Raw genomic sequence first — 21,502 nt, forward strand, 5'->3', positions numbered from 1 at the left:
TGGGCTGTGGCGGCCCCTGTGGACCCCCCTTTCCACGTGGGAAGCGTGGGTGAGCCCTGAGCCCCACGGCTCACCGGTCTTGTAGTTCTGGTGTCTTCTCGCTTGAGCGTTGGGGTCTTGTCAACCCTCTGTCTTTGCCCTTGACCCTGGAGCTGGAGGCCTGAGTGCGGAGACCCTTCTCTGCCAGGGAGGGTTCCTAGTGGATGTTTCTTCCCTAGACACCGCAGAGCACACAGCCAGGTCTCCACCGCAGGGCTGTGGGCTCAGGTGGCCTCTTGTGGCCCTCAGGACACAGTGGCCCCCGTCTCGTGTCCCTCTTAGCTGGCGCCACCCCTGGCATGCTGGTGGCTTTAAGGTCAGCCTTTAATCGTGGCAATAGTGCCCAGCATAGAACAGTAGTGACCCCACAGCAGCACTTGTGGGGTCCTGGCTGCGTGGGGGTGGTCATGGTGGTGCTGAGCTCAGGGCTGTTGGGAGCTCGCCAGGCCACCAGGGGTGCCGGTGGAGTTGGGCGGGAGCCCACGAGAGGCTTTGGTCCGATGGAAGGCATGGGTCCGTCTCAGGTGTGTCCTGCCGGAAGTGGTGTCCAGAGGGAATCCTTGTAAAAGCAGCTGCTGGCGTGGGGTTCCTGGGGGCTGGCTGGGAGCCCAGTGCAGAGGCCGCCGCGCTGCGAGGCCTGCGGTCCGTCCCCAGCACGCGTGTGCGGGCGCCTGGGGGCCCGGGGAGGTCACCCTGGGTGGGACTCCGCGGGGACGCGCGCTCCTCCTCCTGCTGTCTGGGCCTGCTCCCCTCCAGGGCCCTGTCTGCGTGAGTGTGCCTGTCCCTGAAGGAGGGTGATGAGCGTGTGTGTAGTGGGGCTCCTGGAATTCCACACCATGGAAGAGTGTGCTTCTCAGCAGCAGTGCTGAGAAAGCGTGTCAAGGTCACCTGACCTGCTTCCCATGCTGCGGTGCCACCCGGCCTGGGGCTTGCTGTCCTGCCAGCGGGCCCCACCTCCCCTGGCTCCTGTCTGTGACCCTGCGCTGTGGGAGGGATGGCCACCTGCCGCCATGGAGGCCCTGCCGGACTCGAGCCGCCCCCAGCCTCCTCATTTTAGCTGGTGTAGGGAAAGAGCAACTTAGCCAGGATGGTGGGGTCAGCCTCTCGCCCCACGTTTTGTAAACATATGGTTATACAGCAGCCGGGATCAGGTACAGAGGTGCTCACGCCGCAACGATACACGCGCCATGCTGTGCCCATTCGGCCACGGGTCACTTCTGGTCTATAGGCGCGTGCAAGCCCTGCCTGAGGAGCCCTTGGTCTGCACTGGGGCAGCCTGGAGAGAGCGAATGTGCGTCCTGTTCCTGCCGCTCCTGGACTTCTCTTCCAGCTTCCCTGCTCGCACCTCGCCTGTCCTGGGTTCAGTGAACAGCGAGATACAGCAAGACAGTTGGTGTAGGCGGCAGGATGCCCAGCGGCAGGGGAGCCTGAGGCTCCAGTGGATGGAGGAAGCCGGCGGCCCCCACAGAGCGGGCGGTGCGGGTGGCTGCGGCCTCTGGGCCTGGGCCGTGGCGGCTGGGTGCGCTCAGGTGGCCTCGCGAGCCTGGAGCTTGGGCCCTTCTCCTGCTGTGGGCCTTGGTGTGTCTTCCCGCCTGGGGCTCCTGTGAATAAAACTCGTGAGGGGGTGTACACCGTGTGCGCGCGAGCACGTGTCCTCCTTTCTCTCAGGCGAGATGCCCGGGAGTGGACTGTGGGCTTCTAGCCGGACAGAGGGTCGACTTTGCTTGAAACAGCCAGACGCTCTCTGCGGGGGCTTTGCCGCCTCCTGCCCCATGGCCTCCCCAGCGCCTGCCTGTCCCGATGGTTCCCGTGCTCCAGGGCGCGCAGCGGCTGAGTCTGCATCTTCTCCAGCGCCCTGTGGTGAACATTTTTCACCCGTTAATTAGCCACTTGTGTATCTTTTTTTGTGTGTAAAGCGTTTCTTAAAACCTTTTTTTGCACTTTTTTGGGGGGGCAGGGGTTGTGGGAGTATTCTTTTCTAACTGTGGTATAATGAGAATTTCATGACTACTCACGGATAAACCTGGGAGTATCTGTTGTGGATCCAAGTCCGGTTTTTATAGAACACACACACACAGAGACACACATGTGTGGGGAAGAGAAGGTGAGCCGTTTGCTGATTCCAGAATATCAGTTCAGTCGCTCAGTCGTATCCAACTCTTTGTGACCCCATGGACTGCAGCACGCCAGGCCTCCCTGTCCATCACCAACTCCTGGAGCTTACTCAGACTCATGTCTGTTGAGTCGGTGATGCCATCCAGCCATCTCATCCTCTGTCGTCCCCTTCTCTTCCTACCTTCCATCTTTCCCAGCATCAGGGTCTTTTCTAGTTAGGCAGTTCTTCACATCAGGTGGCCAGAGTGTTGGAGCTTAAGCTCAGCATCAGTCCTTCCAGTGACTATTCAGGACTGATCTTCAGGATTGACTTGTTGGAACTCCTTGCAGTCCAAGGGACTCTGAAGGGTCTTCTCCAGCACCACAGTTCAAAAGCATCAATTCTTCAGCACTTACCTTTCTTTACAGTCCAACTCTCACATCCATGCATGACCACTGGAAAAACCATCGCTTTGACTAGATGAACCTTGGTCAGCAAAGTAATGTCTCTGTTTTTTAATATGCTGTCTAGGTTGGTCATAGCTTTTTTCCCAAAGAGGAAGCGTCTTTTAATTTCATGGCTGTAGTCAGCAACTGCAGTGATTTTGGAGCCCAAAAAGTAGTCTTTCACGGTTTCCACTGTTTCCCCATTTATTTGCCATGAAGGGGTGGGACCAGATGCCATGATCTTCGTTTTCTGAATGTTGAGCTTTAAGCCAGGCTTTTCACTCTCCTCTTTCACCTTCATCAAGAGGCTTTTTAGCTCCTCTTCACTTTCTGCCATAAGGGTGGTGTCATCTGCATATCTGAGGTGATTGATACTTCTCCCGGCAATCTTGATTCCAGCTTGTGCTCCGTCCAGAACATACCCAGCCGGCACCCCTCTCTGTGTCTTACGTGCTGGCGCCCCTGTTTTTTAGACACTTTTCCCCTGAGGTCGCTGCAGGCTTGCGTGGAGCCGGGAGAGGAGACGCAGACAGGCCTGGGCGCACTGCCTGGTGCCGGTGTCTAGAAAGACCGTGGCTACAGGCGGGATTCGCAGTGTCCATCCCCATGGGGATCCCTGTGCACCCCCAGAGAGCAGCAGCCTGCCCCCCCGTCCTTTGTGCTCTGAAGAATTCTGTGTGAATGGGGTCCCGTGGAACCGCTCAGAATTGGCTTCTCTCACCCCGCATGATTCTCTGGGGACCATCCACATGGCTGTGCCCTAACTTTCTTTTGTCTCGGCAGAGCAGTCCATGGTGTGGAGACACCCTAGTTTGCTCCACTTTTCACCCACTGAAGGACATCTGGGTTGTTTGCAGGTTTTTTGATTGTCTGAAATAAAGCTGCTGTAAGCACCCACGTGCAGGTCATTGTATGGCTGTGTTCATCTTTCTGGAATAAGTGCGCAGGTGCTGGTCACGCAGCAGTTGGCACCGTGTTTTTAGAGAGCTGCCCGCCTGTCTGTAGAGCTCCATGCTGGCTGCGCTCGCCCGTCGGCGGAGGGGCTCCTGCTCGTGCTCGGCTGCTGCGCCAGCCGCAGGCTGCAGCCTGAGGTCAGGGAGCGGGTGGGCGCCTAGGAGCTCTCTCCCCTTGGCTGTTCTCGCTCCCTTTACTCTGAGGACCCCAGTCCTGTTTCATCCGGGCCCCACCTTCTGACCTCACTGAACGTCACCCGCACACCCTGTCTCCAGATCCAGCCCCGTTGGGGTTAGGGCTTCAGCTTGTGACTTCTGGGGGACACAGTTGAGTCTGCTGCCGAAAGGGGTCAGATTCTCTGTGTCCCTGCCAGCGTTTTGTGCTGCGTCTGGTGGTCACTCTGGCAGGTGTGTGATGCCTCGTTGAGGCTCTGGTCTGCGTTCCCCTAAACGCTCCTGCTCGGCTCATGCCCGCCCGCCCGCCCTCACGGGGGGCGCCTCTGTGTCCTCTGCCTCTCTTCCAGTCATCTCTCACCGTTGCATTGTGAGCGCTCCTCGAGTCCTCGGTCCAGGGTGGCAGCCAGGTGGTTCCTCTCAGGCTGCTGAGAACAGGGTCTGTTCAGGTCTCTGAACAGGGTCTGTTGTGGATCCAAGGCTCTAACTTTGATGGAGTCTATCCTGTCGCTTTCTGTTCCTGAATCCTGCTGTCGCTGCCTGGTCTGAAAACTTCGCTGAGCTGTGCGTCGCCAGGATTCTCTCCTGTGCCGTCTTGTGGTTTGACACTTGTATGCTCTGAGTTACCGTGTAAGGTTTAGGCTGAAGTTCTTTCTTTTGCCTGAAGTATTTTCCAGTTGAAAACACCATCCTTCTGAAGCTGCTTTTGCAACTTGGGTGGTTGTGTGGTTCTGTTTCCAGCGCTTTTCTCTTTTGCTCCGTTGATGCACAGTCTGCCCGCCCACCAGCACCACAGTCTGCGTTACTGCAGCTATACGAAATTCGAGATTGTTTTTTGGTTAGGAAAAATTTTTTAAATGCAGAAAAGTAGAAAGAGTAACAACAGAACAGACACTTTTGTCCTTGCTCTCCAGATGAAAGTGAAAGGGGAGAGCGGAAAAAGTTGGCTTAAAGTCAACATTCAGAAAACGAAGATCATGTCATCCGGTCCCATCACTTCATGGGAAATAGATGGGGAAACAGTGGAAACAGTGTCACACTTTATTTTTGGGGCTCCAAAATCACTGCAGATGGTGGCTGCAGCCATGAAATTAAAAGACGCTTACTCTTTGGAAGAAAAGTTATGACCAACCTAGATAGCATATTCAGAAGCAGAGACATTACTTTGCCGACTAAGGTCCGTCTAGTCAAGGCGATGGTTTTTCCAGTGGTCATGTATGGATGTGAGAGTTGGACTGTGAAGAAGGCTGAGCGCCAAAGAATTGATGCGTTTGCACTGTGGTGTTGGAGAAGACTCTTGAGAGTCCCTTGGACTGCAAGGAGATCCAACCAGTCCATCCTAAAGGAGATCAGCCCTGGGATTTCTTTGGAAGGAATGATGCTGAAGCTGAAGCTCCAGTACTTTGGCCACCTCATGCCAAGAGTTGACTCACTGGAAAAGACTCTGATGCTGGGAGGGATTGGGGGCAGGAGGAGAAGGGGACAACCGAGGATGAGATGGCTGGATGGCATCACGGACTCGATGGACGTGAGTCTGAGTGAACTCCGGGAGTTGGTGATGGACAGGGAGGCCTGGCGTGCTGCGATTCATGGGGTCGCAAAGAGTCGGACACGACTGAGCGACTGAACTGAACTGAACTGAACTTTGAAAATGGATTCCCTCGTACCTCAGTTGATAAAGAATCTGCCTGCAATGCGGGAGACCGGGGTTCGATTCCTCGGTGGGAAAGATCCCCTGGAGAAGGAAATGGCAACCCACTCCAGTATTCTTGCCTGGAGAATCCCATGGACAGAGGACCCTAGTGGGCTACAGCTTATAGGGTTCAAAGAGTCGGACACGACTTAACTAAACCACCGCCAACTTTAAAAAGGTCATCTTTGGTTCCCGAGCTTTTCCTGACCGTGGAGCACCGCAGACGCTGTGAAGGTTCCGCTGGCCCGCTGCCCCCGCTGCTTCTCGGCGTCTCTCTGGAGGCAGCCCCCGCTGTGAGCTAGGGCGCGTCCTTCCTGCTCACCTTTGCGCTTCCTCTGCCTGTGCTGTGTTCAGACAGCGCGTGATCTTGCTGTGGGTGTCAGATGTAAGTGACTGTGCTTTCATCTCTGAAGAGTTTGTCGTTGTGACCTGCTGGTTAGCTCAGCACACCATTCTGGTTCCCGCCGTGCCAGACACCGTCCTGGGTGCCTGTGACGGAAGTGCGGACAGCTCGGACGGTGTTTTCTGCTTCGCGCTCATGGCCTAGTGGGAGAGACAGTGAACAAGCGTGCAGATAGAGTCAGGTGTCAGAGAATGCTGGGGAGGAGGAGCGGGGTCGGGGCGTGGGGGCGAGTCAGGAGCGAGGCGAGGGCCGTCGGGCCAGGCCCTGCAGGGCTGTGGCCAGGCCGTGGCCCCGGGCAGTCGTGGGCCTGCTGGCTGAGGAGGCGCGGTGGGCGGCCCCGAGGATCCGCTAGCCCCGCGGAGGCTGCCCTTCTGTCCTGGACGTTTCTGGTGGAGCCCTTAGGAGTGCTGCTGCGTGGCCTCTCCGTCTGCAGGTGAAGGCAGCGTTAGTGCTTCCGCTCTGTGTCCTCCCAGCTCTGTGTCCTCCCAGCGTTCCTGCACTGTTGGGCTCGCTGATGCACTGTTGCATTGCAGTTCTGAGAGCAGCAGAAATCCTTGCTTGTTCTTGATCTGAGAGGACCTTTAAGTCTTGAGTTAGCTGTTAGTTTTTCATGGTTGCCATTTCTTAGATTGAAGAAGTTTCTGCTTCAGTTCCTAGTTTGATGACCACTTTAAAATTTTGCTGTTTTGAAGGATCACGACAGGGCTTTGCCCGTGGGCAGCAGCTTTCTCAGTGTCTGTCGAGGTGACCCACCCTCCTGTCCACAGTGGTTCCCGGTGACTGTGAGCCGTGCATTCCTGGGTGGCCGTGACGTGCTGCCCTTACTGCGCACTGCCAGAATCACTCCTGGTGTCTCCTGGTTTCTGATTCCTGTGTTAATGAATGATTCTGATCCGTAATCGTGTGCCCATTGTTTTCTCTGCCTCAAAAAAGACTCTGGGAACTGCCCTCCCCTCTCGGCACAGGCTCCGTGTGAGGCGGCTGTCCTCCCCTCATGCACATGTTGCTCTGAATTCGCCAGTGGAGCCGTCTGTCTTCTGTTTCTGTTTTCTGCATTTTCATTTGTTTCTTCTCATCTGGTTTTATGTGGACTCATGTAACGTTTTAACAGCTATGTTGAAATAAAAGTGACAGTGACTGCATATATGTGGAACCACTGTAAGTATGCGCCACCTGTGTGTTTACGTGTGTGTGTAAAAGTGTGTGTGTGTGTGTCTGCAGCTGTCGCTGTGGAGGTGGTGAACGAAGCCGTCGCCCCGGCGGTTTCCTGCTTGCCCCCGGGCTCACCTGCTCTCTGTTGCTGCGGGTGCTCTGGCCCCTCGGCCTCCCGTGGCTGGAGCCGCATGCGCGCTCCTCTCCCGCCGGCCGCTCCTCAGCGGGCTGCCGCCGCCCCTGCTGCTGCATGTGGGCGGCAGCGCGTCCGGCCGCGTGAGGACGGCCGCTCCACCCGCTCGCCCCTGACGGACACCGCTTGTTCCCGCTGGGGCTGCTATGAGCATGCGTGTACGAGTCTTTGTGAGGACGCGTGCCCTTATTTTTCCTGGAGTTGGTGTGTGTTTAGCTTTTGAAGAACTCTCCAAACTGTCTTCCAGAATGATGAGACCATTCTGAATTCCTGTGGGCAGTGTATAAGCGTGCAGTTGCTCCACACCTCAGTCAATATTTGGTAGGTCGGTTTTAAAATTTTTAGATGTTCTAATAGGTGTACAGTAGTATCCTTGTCGTTTAAATATGCGTATCCCTGGAATGACATTTTTTCTTGTGGTTACTTGCCATCTGTTTATCTTGGTTGAGTGTCTTTTTGTATATTTTGCCCCTTAAAATGTTGTTGAACTGAACTTTGGATTTTCTGTATATTTTCTGGATAGAGGTCCTTTGCCAGATGTGTGATTTGCGAGGTACAGTTAGGGACTTGTCTTTTCAAGCTCTCAGCAGTGTTTCCAAAAACCAGTCAAAACCATCTTTAATGGAGTCATTTATCATGCTTTCCGTTTATGGGTCACGCTGCTTGCCTGATGTGGGGTTTGTCAAGATGGCTGATTCTCTGCATGTTGCTCTCACATCCCACAGCCTTCCTGAACTCGTTTACTGCTGGTAGCAGCTCGCAGGAGTGGGCACCGGCTTGTCTACATAGACGGGCCTGTTGCTTGTTGTCTCCTTTCAGTCTGGGTGCCTTTTATTTCTTTTCTTGCCTGATTGCGCTGGCCAGCGCTTCCAGCGTGCTGCTGAACGGCAGTGGTGAGAACAGGCCTGATGCCTGCCTTGCCCTGGTCTTAGAGGGAAGCGTCAGGCGTCCCCCGAGTGTGGTGTTCGTGGAGGGGCTTCCAGAGATGCCTTCATCAGGCTGGGCAACTGTCCTTCTGTTCCCGTTTGCTGAGAGTTTTACCTTTCATAGTGAAATTTTCCACCGTAGGAAGCTAGGAAAGGCTAAGAAGTCAAACTAAAAATAATCGAATTACATTGATTAAACCAGCTTTACTTAGTTGTGATGTATTAGCCTTTTTATAATTGTTGGGTTTGATTTGCGAACATTTTGTTTTCCGTAGAATTAACGATCTGTCAGGAATTCTGTCATCCACGTTTGTGTGTGGTACGAGTCACTTGTTTCCAGAGAACTGGCGTTGATTGTGTTGATTTTCCTGCCCTGGTCTCTGCCTGTGAACAGGGTGTGTGGAAGGCGGTCACGTGAACCAGGGTTACTGTCATGGCGGAACACAGACTCCTGGCCACAGTCCAGTTTGTACCTTTCTCAGTCAAGGTATTTTTGAAGCTAGATGTTAAATAAAACTGATACATATTTTTCTCGTTTTTAGGAGGGTTTGCATTTGTGTATGAAGCTCAAGATCTGGGAAGTGGCAGAGAGTATGCATTGAAGGTAATAGAGGGACTGAGGTTTCGTGGGTTTCCCTGTGTTTCAAAGGAAGGAAGTCTCTTAAGTGACACTGTCTGTGGAGGCTTGTCCCCGCCCCTGTGGTTTATGTCCCTTTTTTACAGTCTGTGTCTACTTGTTACAGTTGATTCTTCTGCAGTCTTAGAGGACTTGAAAGCTGTGGGTTTCAGCTTTGGGGCGGCCAGGGAGGGGAATCAGAACTGCCAAAGTAAGGGTTCCAGGAACACCAGGCGTTCAAAAGCCAGTGGTGTAAAGTCGCGCGCGCACAGCGTGCCTGTGAGCCGGGCTCTCGGGCGGGCTGCTGGCTGTGCCTCGAGGTCTGTCCCGAGGCTCAGGGGGCCTGCTTGGCCGCAGGGGCAGTGGCCGTCTTGGGGTGTGGCTGGGCTGGGGCGCGCACTTGGGCTCTGGGGCCCAGAAGTAGACCCATGTCTCTCATTTTCCTCCAGCCTGTTGGGTGAGAAGCCTCCTGTTTTTAGTTTTCCTTACATCCTTGGATCACAGAGAACCGTTTCTGAGGCCCTTTAACCGGGCAGGTTTCTCTGTGGGTCAGATGTTAACACGCAGTCAGGCGGGGGCAGCCTTAAGAGGTACTGCGTGTGCTCAGTGAGAGCAGCCCGATAAGGCCCTTAACCTTCCCTCATCCGTTATTTCCCGCTGCAGAGACTGCTGTCCAATGAAGAGGAGAAGAACAGAGCCATCATTCAGGAAGTGTGTTTCATGGTATCCTTTTCCAGGGGCTGAGCCCGAGCGCAGGCCCGTGGGGAGGCCCGCCGCCCGCTGTGCTGCCCTCGGCTGCCGGCTGCCCCGTGACGCCTCTCTGTGTGTGCTTCATTGGACTTGCCCGTAGCCCGTGTCTAGTAGGAAGGAGTTTTCTTCCTTGTTCTTTACTCTCAGAGTAATGGTAAGAGATTCATAGCGTTGGGAAAAACAGCATCGTTCCTGCCAAGAGGCCTCAAGCCAGGGGTGGGCAGCTCCCTGCCTCCGCCCTGCCGCTTGCCCAGTGACCTGATGCGGTGCCCAAGTCCCTCAGCTCCCTGCCAGCCCTGGCGCCCTGGGCTCCGTGTTGCTCTCTGAGCAGCCCCTTGGTGCCTTCACCCTTCCCGGAGGGCAGGGCCCTGGGTGTCTGTGCGTGGCGCCTGGATTGGCAGGCTTGTCTGGCTGGCTCTCCACTCCCACACACGTCCCCCTGGAGCTGGAGTCTCGCCCTTTGCTTTTGGGATCTGTTCCCCTTCATCTCGAAGCTCTGTCCACTGTGAGCCTGCCGGCCCCAGGCCTGAGGGTCCTCACTGCGCTGGGCTTCCTGGGGCCTCCTTCAGCCTCGCCTGCTACCCCACCCAGCCCCTGGCCAGGTGTGTGGCCGGCGGGGGGGCAGGGGGTCCTGCAGCGCCTTCCCTCGCCTTGTGCCCGTGCCTTCCTGTCCTCCTGGCTGCCTCCCACCTGCTCCCCGCACTGTTTTTGTGGTCATGCGCTCAGATTGTCCTTAGTTGGAGTTGGTGTTCTGACTTCAGTGTCTTAATGTCCTGTATATATTTGTTTTTAAACATGCAGACTTATATTCTCCTTTAACAAGACACGTGCAGAAAAAACTTTCAGGCCACCCAAATATTGTCCAGTTTTGTTCTGCAGCATCGATAGGGAAAGAGGAGTCGGACACTGGGCAGGCGGAGTTCCTGCTGCTCATGGAGCTCTGCAGAGGTGAGGTGCCCGCGGCTCGGCACCACCCAGCAGGCGGAACGGCTCCGGGGGTCTCCTCTCCGGAGACACGGTGGTCTCCAGGGAGAGAGCGGCGCCCTGTCTGGCGGGAGCTCTTGGAGTGGCTGCATCCACCCCCTCACCCCCGTGCCCGGCTGAGAGCAGAGCTGTGGCCAGAAGTGGGCGGGGTGGGCGGGGCCGCAGAGCTGCGCCCTCACCAGCCCAAGGCGGTGGCGCTTGCTGTGCTCTGAGAGGAAGACTTGTGTCCACTGACAGCAGCGGGGAGGCGGTGCTTTCTCACGGCTTCTTGGGGCAGAGTGGGTGGGCAGGGGGCGCCCCAGGAGAGGTGAGGCTTCTGTCGGCGGCAGAACCAGGGTCCCCGCCTGGAAGGTCTGGCTCCTCTCATCCCGCACTGAACCTCTGCCCTGTGCTGGGCCCGTGTGGGCAAGACAGCTCTTGGAGCTGGGCAGCACATCTGAGGCCCGGCAGGCGTAGAGGACTGGCCAGAGGGCCTGGAGCTCGGGCAGGGGCCCCCAGACGCCCTGCTTGTCCATCTGTCACCGGCAGTGCGTGGGGCTGTCGCGAGGCCAGGGGAGAGCGGGGAGACTAAGGCAGGGGGCTCCCCGGAAGGGAGGGAAGAAAGCAGCCCGAGGGGTCATGGCCCCCAGAGGAGTGAACCAGGAAGAGGGCAGGGGCTGTGAGTGCAGGCGTCTTTCTGCGAAGAAGAGCAGAAATGAGTTGTGTGGCGGTTGCTGGGGGTGGGGGGTGTACCAGGGACCACAGCCAGGAGGACAGGATCCCCACCCTGAGTGGAGGGGACCGGGACCCCATCCCAGGTGGAGAGCCCAGGACCCGGGGTGCAGGGTGCTTTTGTCCCAGCAGCGTGGGCACCTGGGCTCCTGTGGGGACTGGTGTGTGGGATCCTGTCCGGCGCTTACCGTGCTGCGGGCGCCTCTCCTGGGTGCTCACAATGCGATATGGGTGCTCAGCTCAGGTCGGGCGCTTGGCTCTTCACTTAGCTGGTGGTTGGCATCACTGTCTTTCACCTGCAAGAAAGAGGTGCCTGCTCACTGAAGACAGCATCACGTGTGAGCTTATGAAGCAGGCTGCTGCCTGCAAGCCTGCTGCGTCCGCGCCCCTCACGTTCACATGCGCCCCTGGGAGGCGTCCTGGGGGCGGGGCCGGGGTCGCAGGGGGCGGGGAGAGTGCTGGTCACGGGGCCTTGTGGCTGAGTGGCACTGCTCTTTGGTTGCACGTCGAGTGGGGCCGGGGGGTCCCATAACGTGCGGAGCTCATCTCCGGGAGCGGAGGCAGCCTGGGGCCCTGGACGAGGGTGTGCAGGCTGGGCTCTCGGAAGAGGCTTTGGGACGTCCAGGGCAAGAGCAGGGTTGGGGTACCAAGACAGGTGAGTCGTGGGTCCTGGGAAGCTGGCCAAGCAGAGACAGCACACGGTTGTGGAGGGAGCCCTGGTGGGGAGGGCCAGTGGCCCCGGGCTCCAGCCAGTTCCAGCAGGACTCAGGTCCCTGTGCCAGAGACAGGAAGGAGTGCCTCAAGGCGGGGACCCCTTGGGGGGCAGCCTGGGGTGGGGGCCCAGAGCCTGGCCACCCTTTCTGTGCCGCATGGAGGGCGTAGCCACTGAGATCTCAGGTGAACAGCCGAGGACCGCTGTTACCTAAGGACTCTCAGCGGTCGTCTCTCCAGAGGTGTCTGCCGGGATGTGCACGTTCGGGGTCGTGGTCCCTGCAGCTGCTGCGTCAGGAAGGCTCCGGGGTCGGAGGCCTCTGCTGCTGCGGGGCCGACTTCCCCTCCAGGGCTCTGTAGCCCCAACCGGGTGCTGGCTGGAGGGCAGGGCCGCACCATGGTGGGTGCGGGAGGGCAGCAGGCCTGGGCACTCGCTTCGGCAATTCCCTGGTGATGTGAGTTTGATTCTCTTTTAGGGCAGCTGGTGGAATTTTTAAAAAAGTTGAATCGAAAGGTCCGCTCTCGTGTGACACCGTCCTGAAGATTTTCTACCAGACGTGCAGGGCGGTGCAGCACCTGCACAGACAGAAGCCGCCCATCATCCACAGGGACCTCAAGGTGGGGCCCCGCCCGCCGAAGCCGCTGCGCCCGGCGCGCCCCGCCCCGCCCCGCCCCGCCCCGCCCGCCGCGCCGCGCCCCGCCCGCCGCGCCCCGCCCCCGTCATCCACAGGGACCTCAAAGGTGGGGCCGGGCCTGCGCCCCGCTGCCTGGCAGCCCTCCTGCGCCCAGGCTCTCCCCTGCAGGCCCCAGCTGGGTGCTGGCACCTGCGGGCGAGGGTGTGGGCGGTCGCGGGCACGGACCCCTGCGTGGAGCCGAGAGGAGGCGGCGCCCCTGGGCTGCTCTGGGCAGGCGTGCTGCCCGCCTGCTGCTGGGCGCCGGGCGGGAGCGCTTCCCGCGGGGTTGCCACGCGCCCACATGCACAAGGAGGCTGCCCTTCTCCTCATGGTGCCGGCGGGGGAGGGGCTTGGTGGTCACGACTGTGTGTTTTCTGGTTTAACGTGTGTGTTTGCTGCGTCTGTCCGGTCAGAGTCCTCACTCTTCAGTTACCTGGGTGTCTCCTGCCTCTCTGCTGTTGCTTATTGGTTGGTTTTTGTACATTCTCAGAACAGTGGTTTCTCAGTGGCACATGCTACAGCTGTTCTCCGTGGTCCGTGGCTTCACTCTAACAGCAATCCGGCGTCCGCGGAGCCAGGGCCCCGACTCTCACCGCGGCTCAGGGTGGCGGCAGGCCCCTCTGCCCTCCGCCGCCTCACTTGCTGAAAGCAGGCCCCAGATGCCGCTTCCTGCCAGGAGCCTCCCTTTGCTCCCTGCACGTTGGCCTGTGGCCAGCTCTCCTGTTCCCTCTGGGGGCATTGAGCCTTGGGAACAGCACCGCCCTCGGGAAGCGGCGGGCTCCTCTCTGGCTCAGGAAGGTGGAACGCTTGGAGGGTGACATCTTGGCCGGGGCGGACTGCTCAGCGCCTGTGTGCCGGGTCCACGGCTGCTGGCACCGTGTGGGGCCCCTCGAGAGCTCCCTGTGGTCTGTGCACGGGGGCCTTGGAGTGGTGCTCCGTGGAGTGGCAGGAAGGGCCCGGGAACCCCGGACGTGAGTGCCAGGCCCAGTGCGCGTCCCTTTCAGTGTGGGTTTCCTGGTGTCCCACCGGGCATCGTGCGAGTGGAGCCTCACAGCCTGTATGCTCGGCGTCATAATTTCAGACTGTTGCATCTCGGGAGTCCTCGATGAGCAGGGCCTGGGTGCTGGGCCTGGCCCTCCGCGCCCCCCCTCGCCACACCGTGGTGGCCCCTGTCCCAGGACACCCTCGCCCCTGGGTGCCGGAGGCTGTCTCCGCGGTGGCCCCAGTGCCTGCGCGTGGCCGGCCCCTGGTGGTGTGTGTGTGTTCGGCTGGCCTCTCCTCCTGGTGCGGGGTTTGTCTGCCTCACCCTGCCCTTGGGACCCGGTGTCCTGGGGGGCAGCCCTGTGTCAGTGCTGGCAGGCAGACTGTACTCCTGTGGCTGCTCTCTCACTCCCTCGGGCGTCCCTTCTGTTTGGCGTGAGTTGTCTTGGCTCCTCGTGAGGGGTCTTCAGCGCCCGACCTTGCTGCTCCCCAGCCTCTGTACCAGAGCGTGTCCCCTGGACCGTGTGACTCTTGTCAGCTCTTGGTGTCTGGAGCCGTGCAGGCACCCTGGTTCCCAGCGCCTCCTAGTTACATTCATACTGCTCTGGGGTCTGTTAACGTGAAGCGCATTATGCCCAAAAGACAGTGTTCATCCTTTCAATTAAAAATACTTGATTGCTGAAAATGCTGAGTGTCATTGGAGCCCTTCAGCGGGTCTCATAGTAACGTCAAAGGCCACTGACACAGATGCAATAACATACGCTAATGACGAAACACCTGAAGCGTTTCAAGGGTTATCGAATGGGACACGGAGACAGACACAAAGTGAGCAGATGCTGCTGGGGAAAGGTGCCTGCCAACTCAGGGACATGGGGCCGGCACAGACCTGTCTGTGTGAGGAGCACAGGGAAGCACGGCTGGCCTGTGATTGTTCGGCTCAGGGTGTCGGCATCTGGTTGGAGTTGCCGTGACTCCCCCTCCGAGAGAGGGGCTGACAGGCTGGAGACGTCCTGGCCGCTGGGTTGGTAAGGGTGCCCCCGACCTGGGTCATGGAGTGCTGGTCTCCTGACTCTTCCCAGACGGTGGAGCAGAGCCCCCGTGGCGAGTGTGGGCTGGCGGGGGGCCCGGCTCCCAAGCTGCGGGCAGGTCTGTGCCCTCCTGTTGAGAGGAGAGTCCAGGTCCCTGTTTGATGAGGATTTAAGGTCTCATTTGTTTACAGTTTCTGAATAAGAGGTCTTCTCTGTATCTTTTGTTGGGTTTCTTCCAGTTATTAATGTGTTTGGTGACTTTTAAATGGTATGTTAATTTTTTTCATCTTTTACGTTTCCTAAGGGTTCTTACTGTATACATTCTACATTACTCAGGTTATCTTTGATTTGTGGTGGATTTTGTTTGTTTATTTGAATGTCCCATGTCAAGGTACACACAGCGATTTTGGTCAGAAGGGAGTGTCCCCTTTGCCCAGAAGACCCTCCGGCTGGTCTGCCCTTTGGGCCCCTGCCTGCCCGGCTCCCTGCTGTCCACAGCGCAGCCTGCAGCCCGGCCTCACAGACCGTCTCCTGAAACTTTGCAGGTTGAAAACTTACTGCTTAGTAACCAGGGGACCATCAAGCTGTGCGACTTTGGCAGTGCCACGACCATCTCGCACTACCCAGACTACAGCTGGAGCGCCCAGCGCCGGGCCCTGGTGGAGGAGGAGGTGAGTGCGGCAGCCGGGACCCCCGCCGCCGACCGTGCCTGCCCCGGCTGGCTCTTCCCTTGCCTGTGCCTTGATGTAGCAAAGCGCGCACCGTAAGAGTTCCCACTGTGACCGTCTTTAGCATGTGGTCCAGTGGCCCTACATGCGTCCATGTCGCAGCGCAGCTGTCACCTCCGTCCCTCTGCAGGACTTTAGCCGTCCCAAACGTGGCGCTTTAAAGCATCATGTAAAAACCTGCCTTCAGGGTGGTTCAGCAGTTAACCACAGGAGCCCCCCGGGAGACTGGTGGGCGAGTTCAAGCCCGTGTGAACAGCAGGTGCTGCTGAGTGGGCACAGACACCCCCGGGCGGGGCGGCCGTCTGTGCACTCACGCCGCGCTCCTGTGCTGGGTGCACGAGCGCGCAGACGCGGCCCCGGAGCCTGCCCCGGCAGAGAGGGCGGCGCAAGACGAGCAGGCAGGGCCACCACGTGTGTCTCAGGGCTGTGGACGCGTCCTCTGCCTGCAGGTGGGCAGTGAGCCCGGGGACTGGTCTGCAGCGCACCCTGGGGCTCCAGGTCCTGGCGCCTGGAGCGCCTCCTGAAGCCTTGCGACCCCCGCCCGCCACGCACCCTCCGCTCTCGGTGGTTCCCGGGGACCCCTGGGCACGGCTCTCGTGGTTGCCGATCCTTCGCGTCCATGGTGCTGGTCCCGTGTGCTCAGCACGCTCCGGGGCCCCTGTGCAGAGCCTCGTGTGACCACCCCGGCCAGGCTACCTGACCGGCGCCAGGCCCTGCGGCCCGGGATTGCCACAGCAGCTGTGACGGGCCTGTGCCACTTCCTCTGACACGTTCTCCTCTCCAGATCACCAGGAACACGACTCCCATGTACAGGACGCCGGAAATTGTGGACTTGTACTCAAACTTCCCGATCGGCGAGAAGCAAGACATCTGGGTGAGGCTGCGGCCTGTGTGCCTGGGCAGCCTGACTGGGCCCCGGGGCCCTGGGTGAGGCTGCGGCTGCCCAGCCCTCGGCTCCCCTCCTCTTCCTTGGCTCTCCCTTTCCTCTGGTGGTTCTTTCTCCTCTTCTGCGGCCCTTGTGACGCTGTTGGTGGACAGGCACTGACGGCGGGGTGCTGAGGGGCGGAGGCCAGTGTTGCCCAGGCCTGGCCCGAGACAGGGCATTCCTGCATGCCTGGACCTGAGCTCATCTGGTCCGAGCCCCTCTGTGGCCAGCGCTGGGCCTTCCGAATGGCCTTGCAGCTGTGCACCGCCCTGACGATGCTGGAGCTGTGACTGTGCCCGAGCCCTTACAGGGTCTCGGGCGGAGGTCAGGCCCATCCTCTGGGACACGTCCCATCGGTGTGGGGCTGTCCCTGTGTACGCCGAGTGTGGGGTCTGACTGAGCGGGTGTCTGCTGGTCCCTTGGTTCAGCATGAGGGCTTGGAGCTCAGGGAGCACTGCTCCTGCCTATCCGAGGTGCCCTGATGCCTCCCTGGTGCCCTGAGAGCAGGACTCGGGGGCCCTGAACCCCTGCCTCAGGGTTCCCGTCCAGGCCTATCAGGCCCGTGACCGGTGGCACCGAGTGTAGACTGGTGGACACGCTTGAGCTGGTCGACTCCAAGTGGACACGTTCAGCCTGTCCCAGCCCAAGGGCTGCTTGCAAGAGCTGGAAGGCGGGGCTTGGCCTGGCCTGGGCCCTGCTTGTGCCTCACTCCCCTCACCGTGCTGGACAGTCTGGGTTCCTGTCCTCCTGCGGCAGGTGCCGTGGTGGAGGCATGGAGGGGACACTGATGTTTGAGTGCAGGGCCGGCCGCCCCTGACTCGTCCCTGGCGCTCACCTCGAGCCCAGAGGAGGCCCTGCCACTCGCCCTCCGCACTGCCGCTTGGCAGGTAGATCCCTCTCTGGGGTAGGAGCTTGGTGTCTCGAGAGGACCTCATCAGAGAACGGAGGGTTGGGCTTTGTTGGTTGCGCTGACCTGGCCAGTCTCTGCGCCCCATGAGTGTGGACCCTGGCCAGCGGGCAAGGCAGGGCCGGGCAGAGCTGGCAGGGCGGGCAGAGCCGGGTGCCTCTCTGTCTCCGCAGGCTCTCGGCTGCATTCTGTACCTGCTCTGCTTCGGGCAGCACCCGTTTGAGGACGGGGCGAAGCTTCGCATCGTCAACGGGAAGTACGCAATCCCCGCCGATGACACGCGCTACTCTGTGTTCCACGGCCTGATCCGTAAGTCCCAGCGCAGCGCCCCCCGCCTGAGCACATGTCCCGAGTGGCCGCTTCTGCTGGTCTTGTTGTTCACATTGTCCTTCCCCACTTGCTTTTAAAACCAGTAGTGTAAGCAAGACACGGGCCTCCAGGGCACAGCGCCCTGCAGAGCGGGGGTGCTGCTTGCCCGGGGCCCCAGCCTGGCCGCCTCTAGGGTGACCTCTGCCTCTCCTGTAGGTGCGACGCTCAAGGTCAACCCAGAGGAGCGGCTGTCCATCACGGAGCTGGTCAACCAGCTCCAGGAGATCGCGGCCGCCCGCAACGTGAACCCCAAGTCACCCATCACCGAGGTGGGCCTCTGTGTGCCTCTCGCGATGACACTGTCTGTGTTGCTTTAGAGCCAGGGGGTCCAGCTCCACTTGGCTCTCGTGGAGGGAGGAGACCCCAGGGTTGTCTGAGGGCCAATGTGCTGCCCTGTGGGGCTCCTGGAGCTGGGAGACAGAGCCTGGGGCTGGGCTCTGAGGTTGAGAGAGGCCAGCGGCGAGGAGGAGAGGGCCGCTGTGTCAGGTTGGCCTGGGCTGCCCCATGGCCTTTCCGGAGAACCTGGGCCCCCGGGTGGGCCAAGTCTCAGGTGGCGTTTGGGCCCAAGGTCCAGGGGCAGCCAGCCTGGGTGTGCCCCTAAGGACGGCTCCACAAGGAGGGTGGAAGCGCCCGAGGAAGGACACAGGCCTCTTCTGCTGGGGCTCACGAGCACGTGCTGCTCTCAGTGCGTCTAGAACCAGGGACCGAGGGCCAGACAGCAGTCCAACCCTGCGCCCTCTGCCCGGGGCCTCGTGGGAGAGAAGTCAGCCAGTCCTCGGGGCAGCGTGGGCGCACCGGCCCCGGTGCACTCTGAGACCAGGAAAGCACCGGGCAGGAGGCTGGGCTGATTGATACGCAGGAGCCTGTGGGAAAGGGGTCAGGAGAGCCAGAGGCTCTGTGTGCCACAGCCTGGGCCTGGCGCCTCTGAGCACGCTCCCTGCAGCCTCCGAGGCGGTGTGGGGCCTGCAGTCCTGCCAGGAGGTGCCCCGCGTCTTCGGGAAGCTGGTGAAACAACAAAACAGAGTTTCTGGTTTCTGAGTAAATGACACAGTTGAGCTAAGACACGTGTGCCTGACGCTTCGCGGGTGTTACTTTTAAGATTCCTTGGAGCATTCCGTTTATCACTGACCACTCTCAGCGCGGCACGTACCATAGAGGCCGTAATGCGGTGTTTCTTGAGTCTAGTGTGACATGTTAACCCGAAAGTAAGAATGCTCTTTGAAACTCCACAAGAGAGTTCAAAGCAAGTGCCGTGTAGCTTGTAGAGAGTGGACACGGAGCTGCAGTTGCTCTGGCCGGGTGAGCGTGAGGCCGGCCCTCGAGTGGGTTCGTCTGGGCCCGTCGCGGGGTGCCTCGGGTCTCCAGGGCAGTTGTGGTGTTGCGACAGCAGCTGGTGCGGCCTCGGGCTCAGCCCACTGTGCTCTGCGGCTGCGCTTCATGGCGGTCATCCTGCCCGAGCCTCCGTGGGTCCCGTTCTGTGTCCTGTCGACGGCAGGGCCTGCAGCCTCGGTGGCTGGGGTGGGTTCACGGCTGCTGCCTGTGTTGTGAACAGAGCCGTGTGCCTGGGTGGCCCCACAGATCAGCCCTGGGGTCCAGGACGCGTCGAGACCCTGGGGGGGGTGGTCCTTGGTGGTTATGTAGCGAGCCAGGTGGAGGAGGGTGTACTCGGTGGGCGACGTGTCCCGAGCACCTGGCCTGACCTGAGTTTGCACCTTCCCAGCTCCTGGAGCAGAATGGAGGCTATGGGCACGCGGCCCCTCCCGGCTCCATGGGCAGCAGTGAGTATCCCCGGGACCCCAGTTCACGGTTCCTGAGCCGCCCCAAGACTCAGCAGGGCCGCCCCTCGGTGAGGCTCAGGACTGGAGAGGGGGCCAGAGGCCGGGCGCCTGCTGTCCCCCCAAACCCCCGCTGTCGGGCAACCTGGATCCTCTGAGCCCCAGCCTTGCCCGAGGGGCTCTAGGGGGCCTGCCTGTGGGCTGCCTCAGCCTCGGGCCCCGGGGGACTGGGCGGCCGCACAGGTCTCCAGTACGCGTGGCCCCTGCCCGGTCAGATGCGGGTGTGCCTTCAGACTAGCCCGCGGTGATGCTGTGGGTAGCCTGGGGGCGGTGTGTGAGGGAGCAGAGTGGCTGTGAGGGGCCCGCAGGGGCAGCGTCCGCTCACCATGAGGCGGGCTCGGGTGGGGAGGTGGGTCTGGCGGGGGGCGGGGGCCGGTGGACTAGTCTCACGGCTCGGACGTGTTTGCTGAGAGGGTTGCACTTGATTTGCTAGTTAGCCTGGGGGTTCTGGCGGCTGGCGCAGTCAGCCCTGAGTGCGGCTGGCCCAGAAGCTTGCAGACGCGCCTCTGCCCTGTTTCTCCAGGCCCACCCCAGGGTCCTGCTGCAGCCCATCGCCCCAGGGCTGATGCCGGCAGCTGGCCGCCCGCGTCCCGGCTCCTTGTCCACCAGAGTAGCTCTGGCTTAGCTGCCTCCCTGGGGCGTAGTGTGGGGCCCCCTCGAGGTGCCCGGAAAGACGCCCCACGTGCGTACAGGGTGCGGGGCAGAGGGCTGGCGTAGGTGTCACGCACGTGTTGCCACCGGATCCAGAGGCTGCAGGCGCCCCCGCACGGGAGCGCGTGGACCCTCCTTGCTGTCCTCTGCCCGACTTCTGCATTCACGACCGGGGTGCAGCTGTGCCCTGGACCCTGGTCTTGGGGCCTTCGTGGGCCGCTGCTCCGGCCTTGTCCGCACGGCCGCTAGGGGCCTGTTGCCCTGCAGACCAGCAGAGCGGGGGCCGCTGGGGCCTTCCTGTGCCACACGCAGCCTTGCTCCTGCCCCCTCCCCTCCTCTCCCCTTCCCACGCACCGGCAGCCTCCGTCTGTGGGCATGTTCGTACCTTGTGTACCAGCCTGCTCACCCCCTCCCCGGGCTCTAGCACGTGTTTGTCAGAGGCAGGGTCCCTTTTGGTGCCCAGCAGGCGCTGGGAGTGAGTTGGGTGAACGTCTGGGACGTGGGAACAGCCTTACGCGCCCAGAGGCTCTAGTCTGCTGATGCACCCAGGTCCTGCTCTGGGCTCCCTTCTACCCAGTTCGTTCCTATGCTGGGCGTGGGGCGTAGGCAGCCAGGTGGGGGACACCTGGCCCCAGTGGAGGGACGCATGGGCTGCTGCGGCGCCTGGAGTCCTGCAGTCTCTCTCTGCTTGCAGGCCTGGTGGTCGCTGAGTGCGAGCAGCCCTACGGCGGGCTCCTGGACATTCTGCGTGGGGGCACTGAGCGCCTCTTCACCAACATCAAGGGCACCTCCTCCAAGGTCATCCAGTCCGTTGCCAAGTGAGTCGAGGGTGCAGACACGTGGGTTCTCTGCTGTGCGATTTTTGGAGCCTTGGGTGCGGACCTGCGTCCAGATGTGCAGAACCCGCACTTACGGCCGGGTGAGCAGGCGTGCTCAGTGTGAGCTGGCCCCCTACGCGAGCTCAGGCGTCACCGCTTTCCTGCCCTCGCGCTGGAGGGTGTTTGCGGGAGGCTGTACACCGTGGCTCCGGGCCGCGCCTCTCCTGAGGGTGGCCCTGTCCACGGAGACGGCAGCCACACACACAGTCTGCTGGTGCCATCCTCCAAGAGCTCTTGGCTTTGACCAGGGAGCCCCGGAGAGTCGGGTTCCGTCTGGCGTGTGCCCGCCTCGTGGGGCGGGGGCGGCCTGTGCTCTGTGCCGTGAGCCGCTGGGTAGTGCCGCCCCTGCACGGCCGCGGAGGCCTCGGGGTTGTCTTCTCTGCGCTGTGGTTATTGCACGTTCACAGCTGTTGGGGACGCGGGCAGGGGCTCACGTGCTTGTGTGTGAGTGTGCATGCACACGTGTGGGTCCTGTGAGGGGACTCAGTGGCGCCCCAGTGCTTTGCCTCTGACGTGACTGTAGGGATGAGAGGAGCTTGGTGTCTGCCCAGTGCGGGCTCTGGCCAGGCAGGGTGCCTGCTCACGCCTGTGCGATGCGGCCCTTTGTGGTGCCTGGGCTGCACCTCGTCTCCAGCAGGAAGGTCAGAGGCACCTCTTTGTCTGGTACCTGGCTCCCCAGA

At 60.5% G+C, this 21,502-nt stretch overlaps 1 protein-coding gene across 1 annotated transcript in view; it reads left to right on the top strand.

The window, feature by feature from the left end:
• The window catches only part of GAK (cyclin G associated kinase), a 48,675-nt gene that overhangs the window by 2,558 nt on the left and 24,615 nt on the right, over positions 1-21,502 (top strand). Inside the window, 11 exon segments of the mRNA XM_052641844.1 lie at positions 8,617-8,678; positions 9,354-9,413; positions 10,274-10,388; positions 12,323-12,337; positions 12,340-12,464; positions 15,075-15,200; positions 16,042-16,131; positions 17,263-17,398; positions 17,615-17,727; positions 19,179-19,236; positions 20,639-20,762. Coding sequence (XP_052497804.1) covers positions 8,617-8,678; positions 9,354-9,413; positions 10,274-10,388; positions 12,323-12,337; positions 12,340-12,464; positions 15,075-15,200; positions 16,042-16,131; positions 17,263-17,398; positions 17,615-17,727; positions 19,179-19,236; positions 20,639-20,762 — 1,024 coding nt within the window.

Source organism: Budorcas taxicolor, chromosome 6 (genome assembly GCF_023091745.1).
Source record: "Budorcas taxicolor isolate Tak-1 chromosome 6, Takin1.1, whole genome shotgun sequence".
In the NCBI taxonomy this organism is placed as follows: domain Eukaryota; kingdom Metazoa; phylum Chordata; class Mammalia; order Artiodactyla; family Bovidae; genus Budorcas; species Budorcas taxicolor.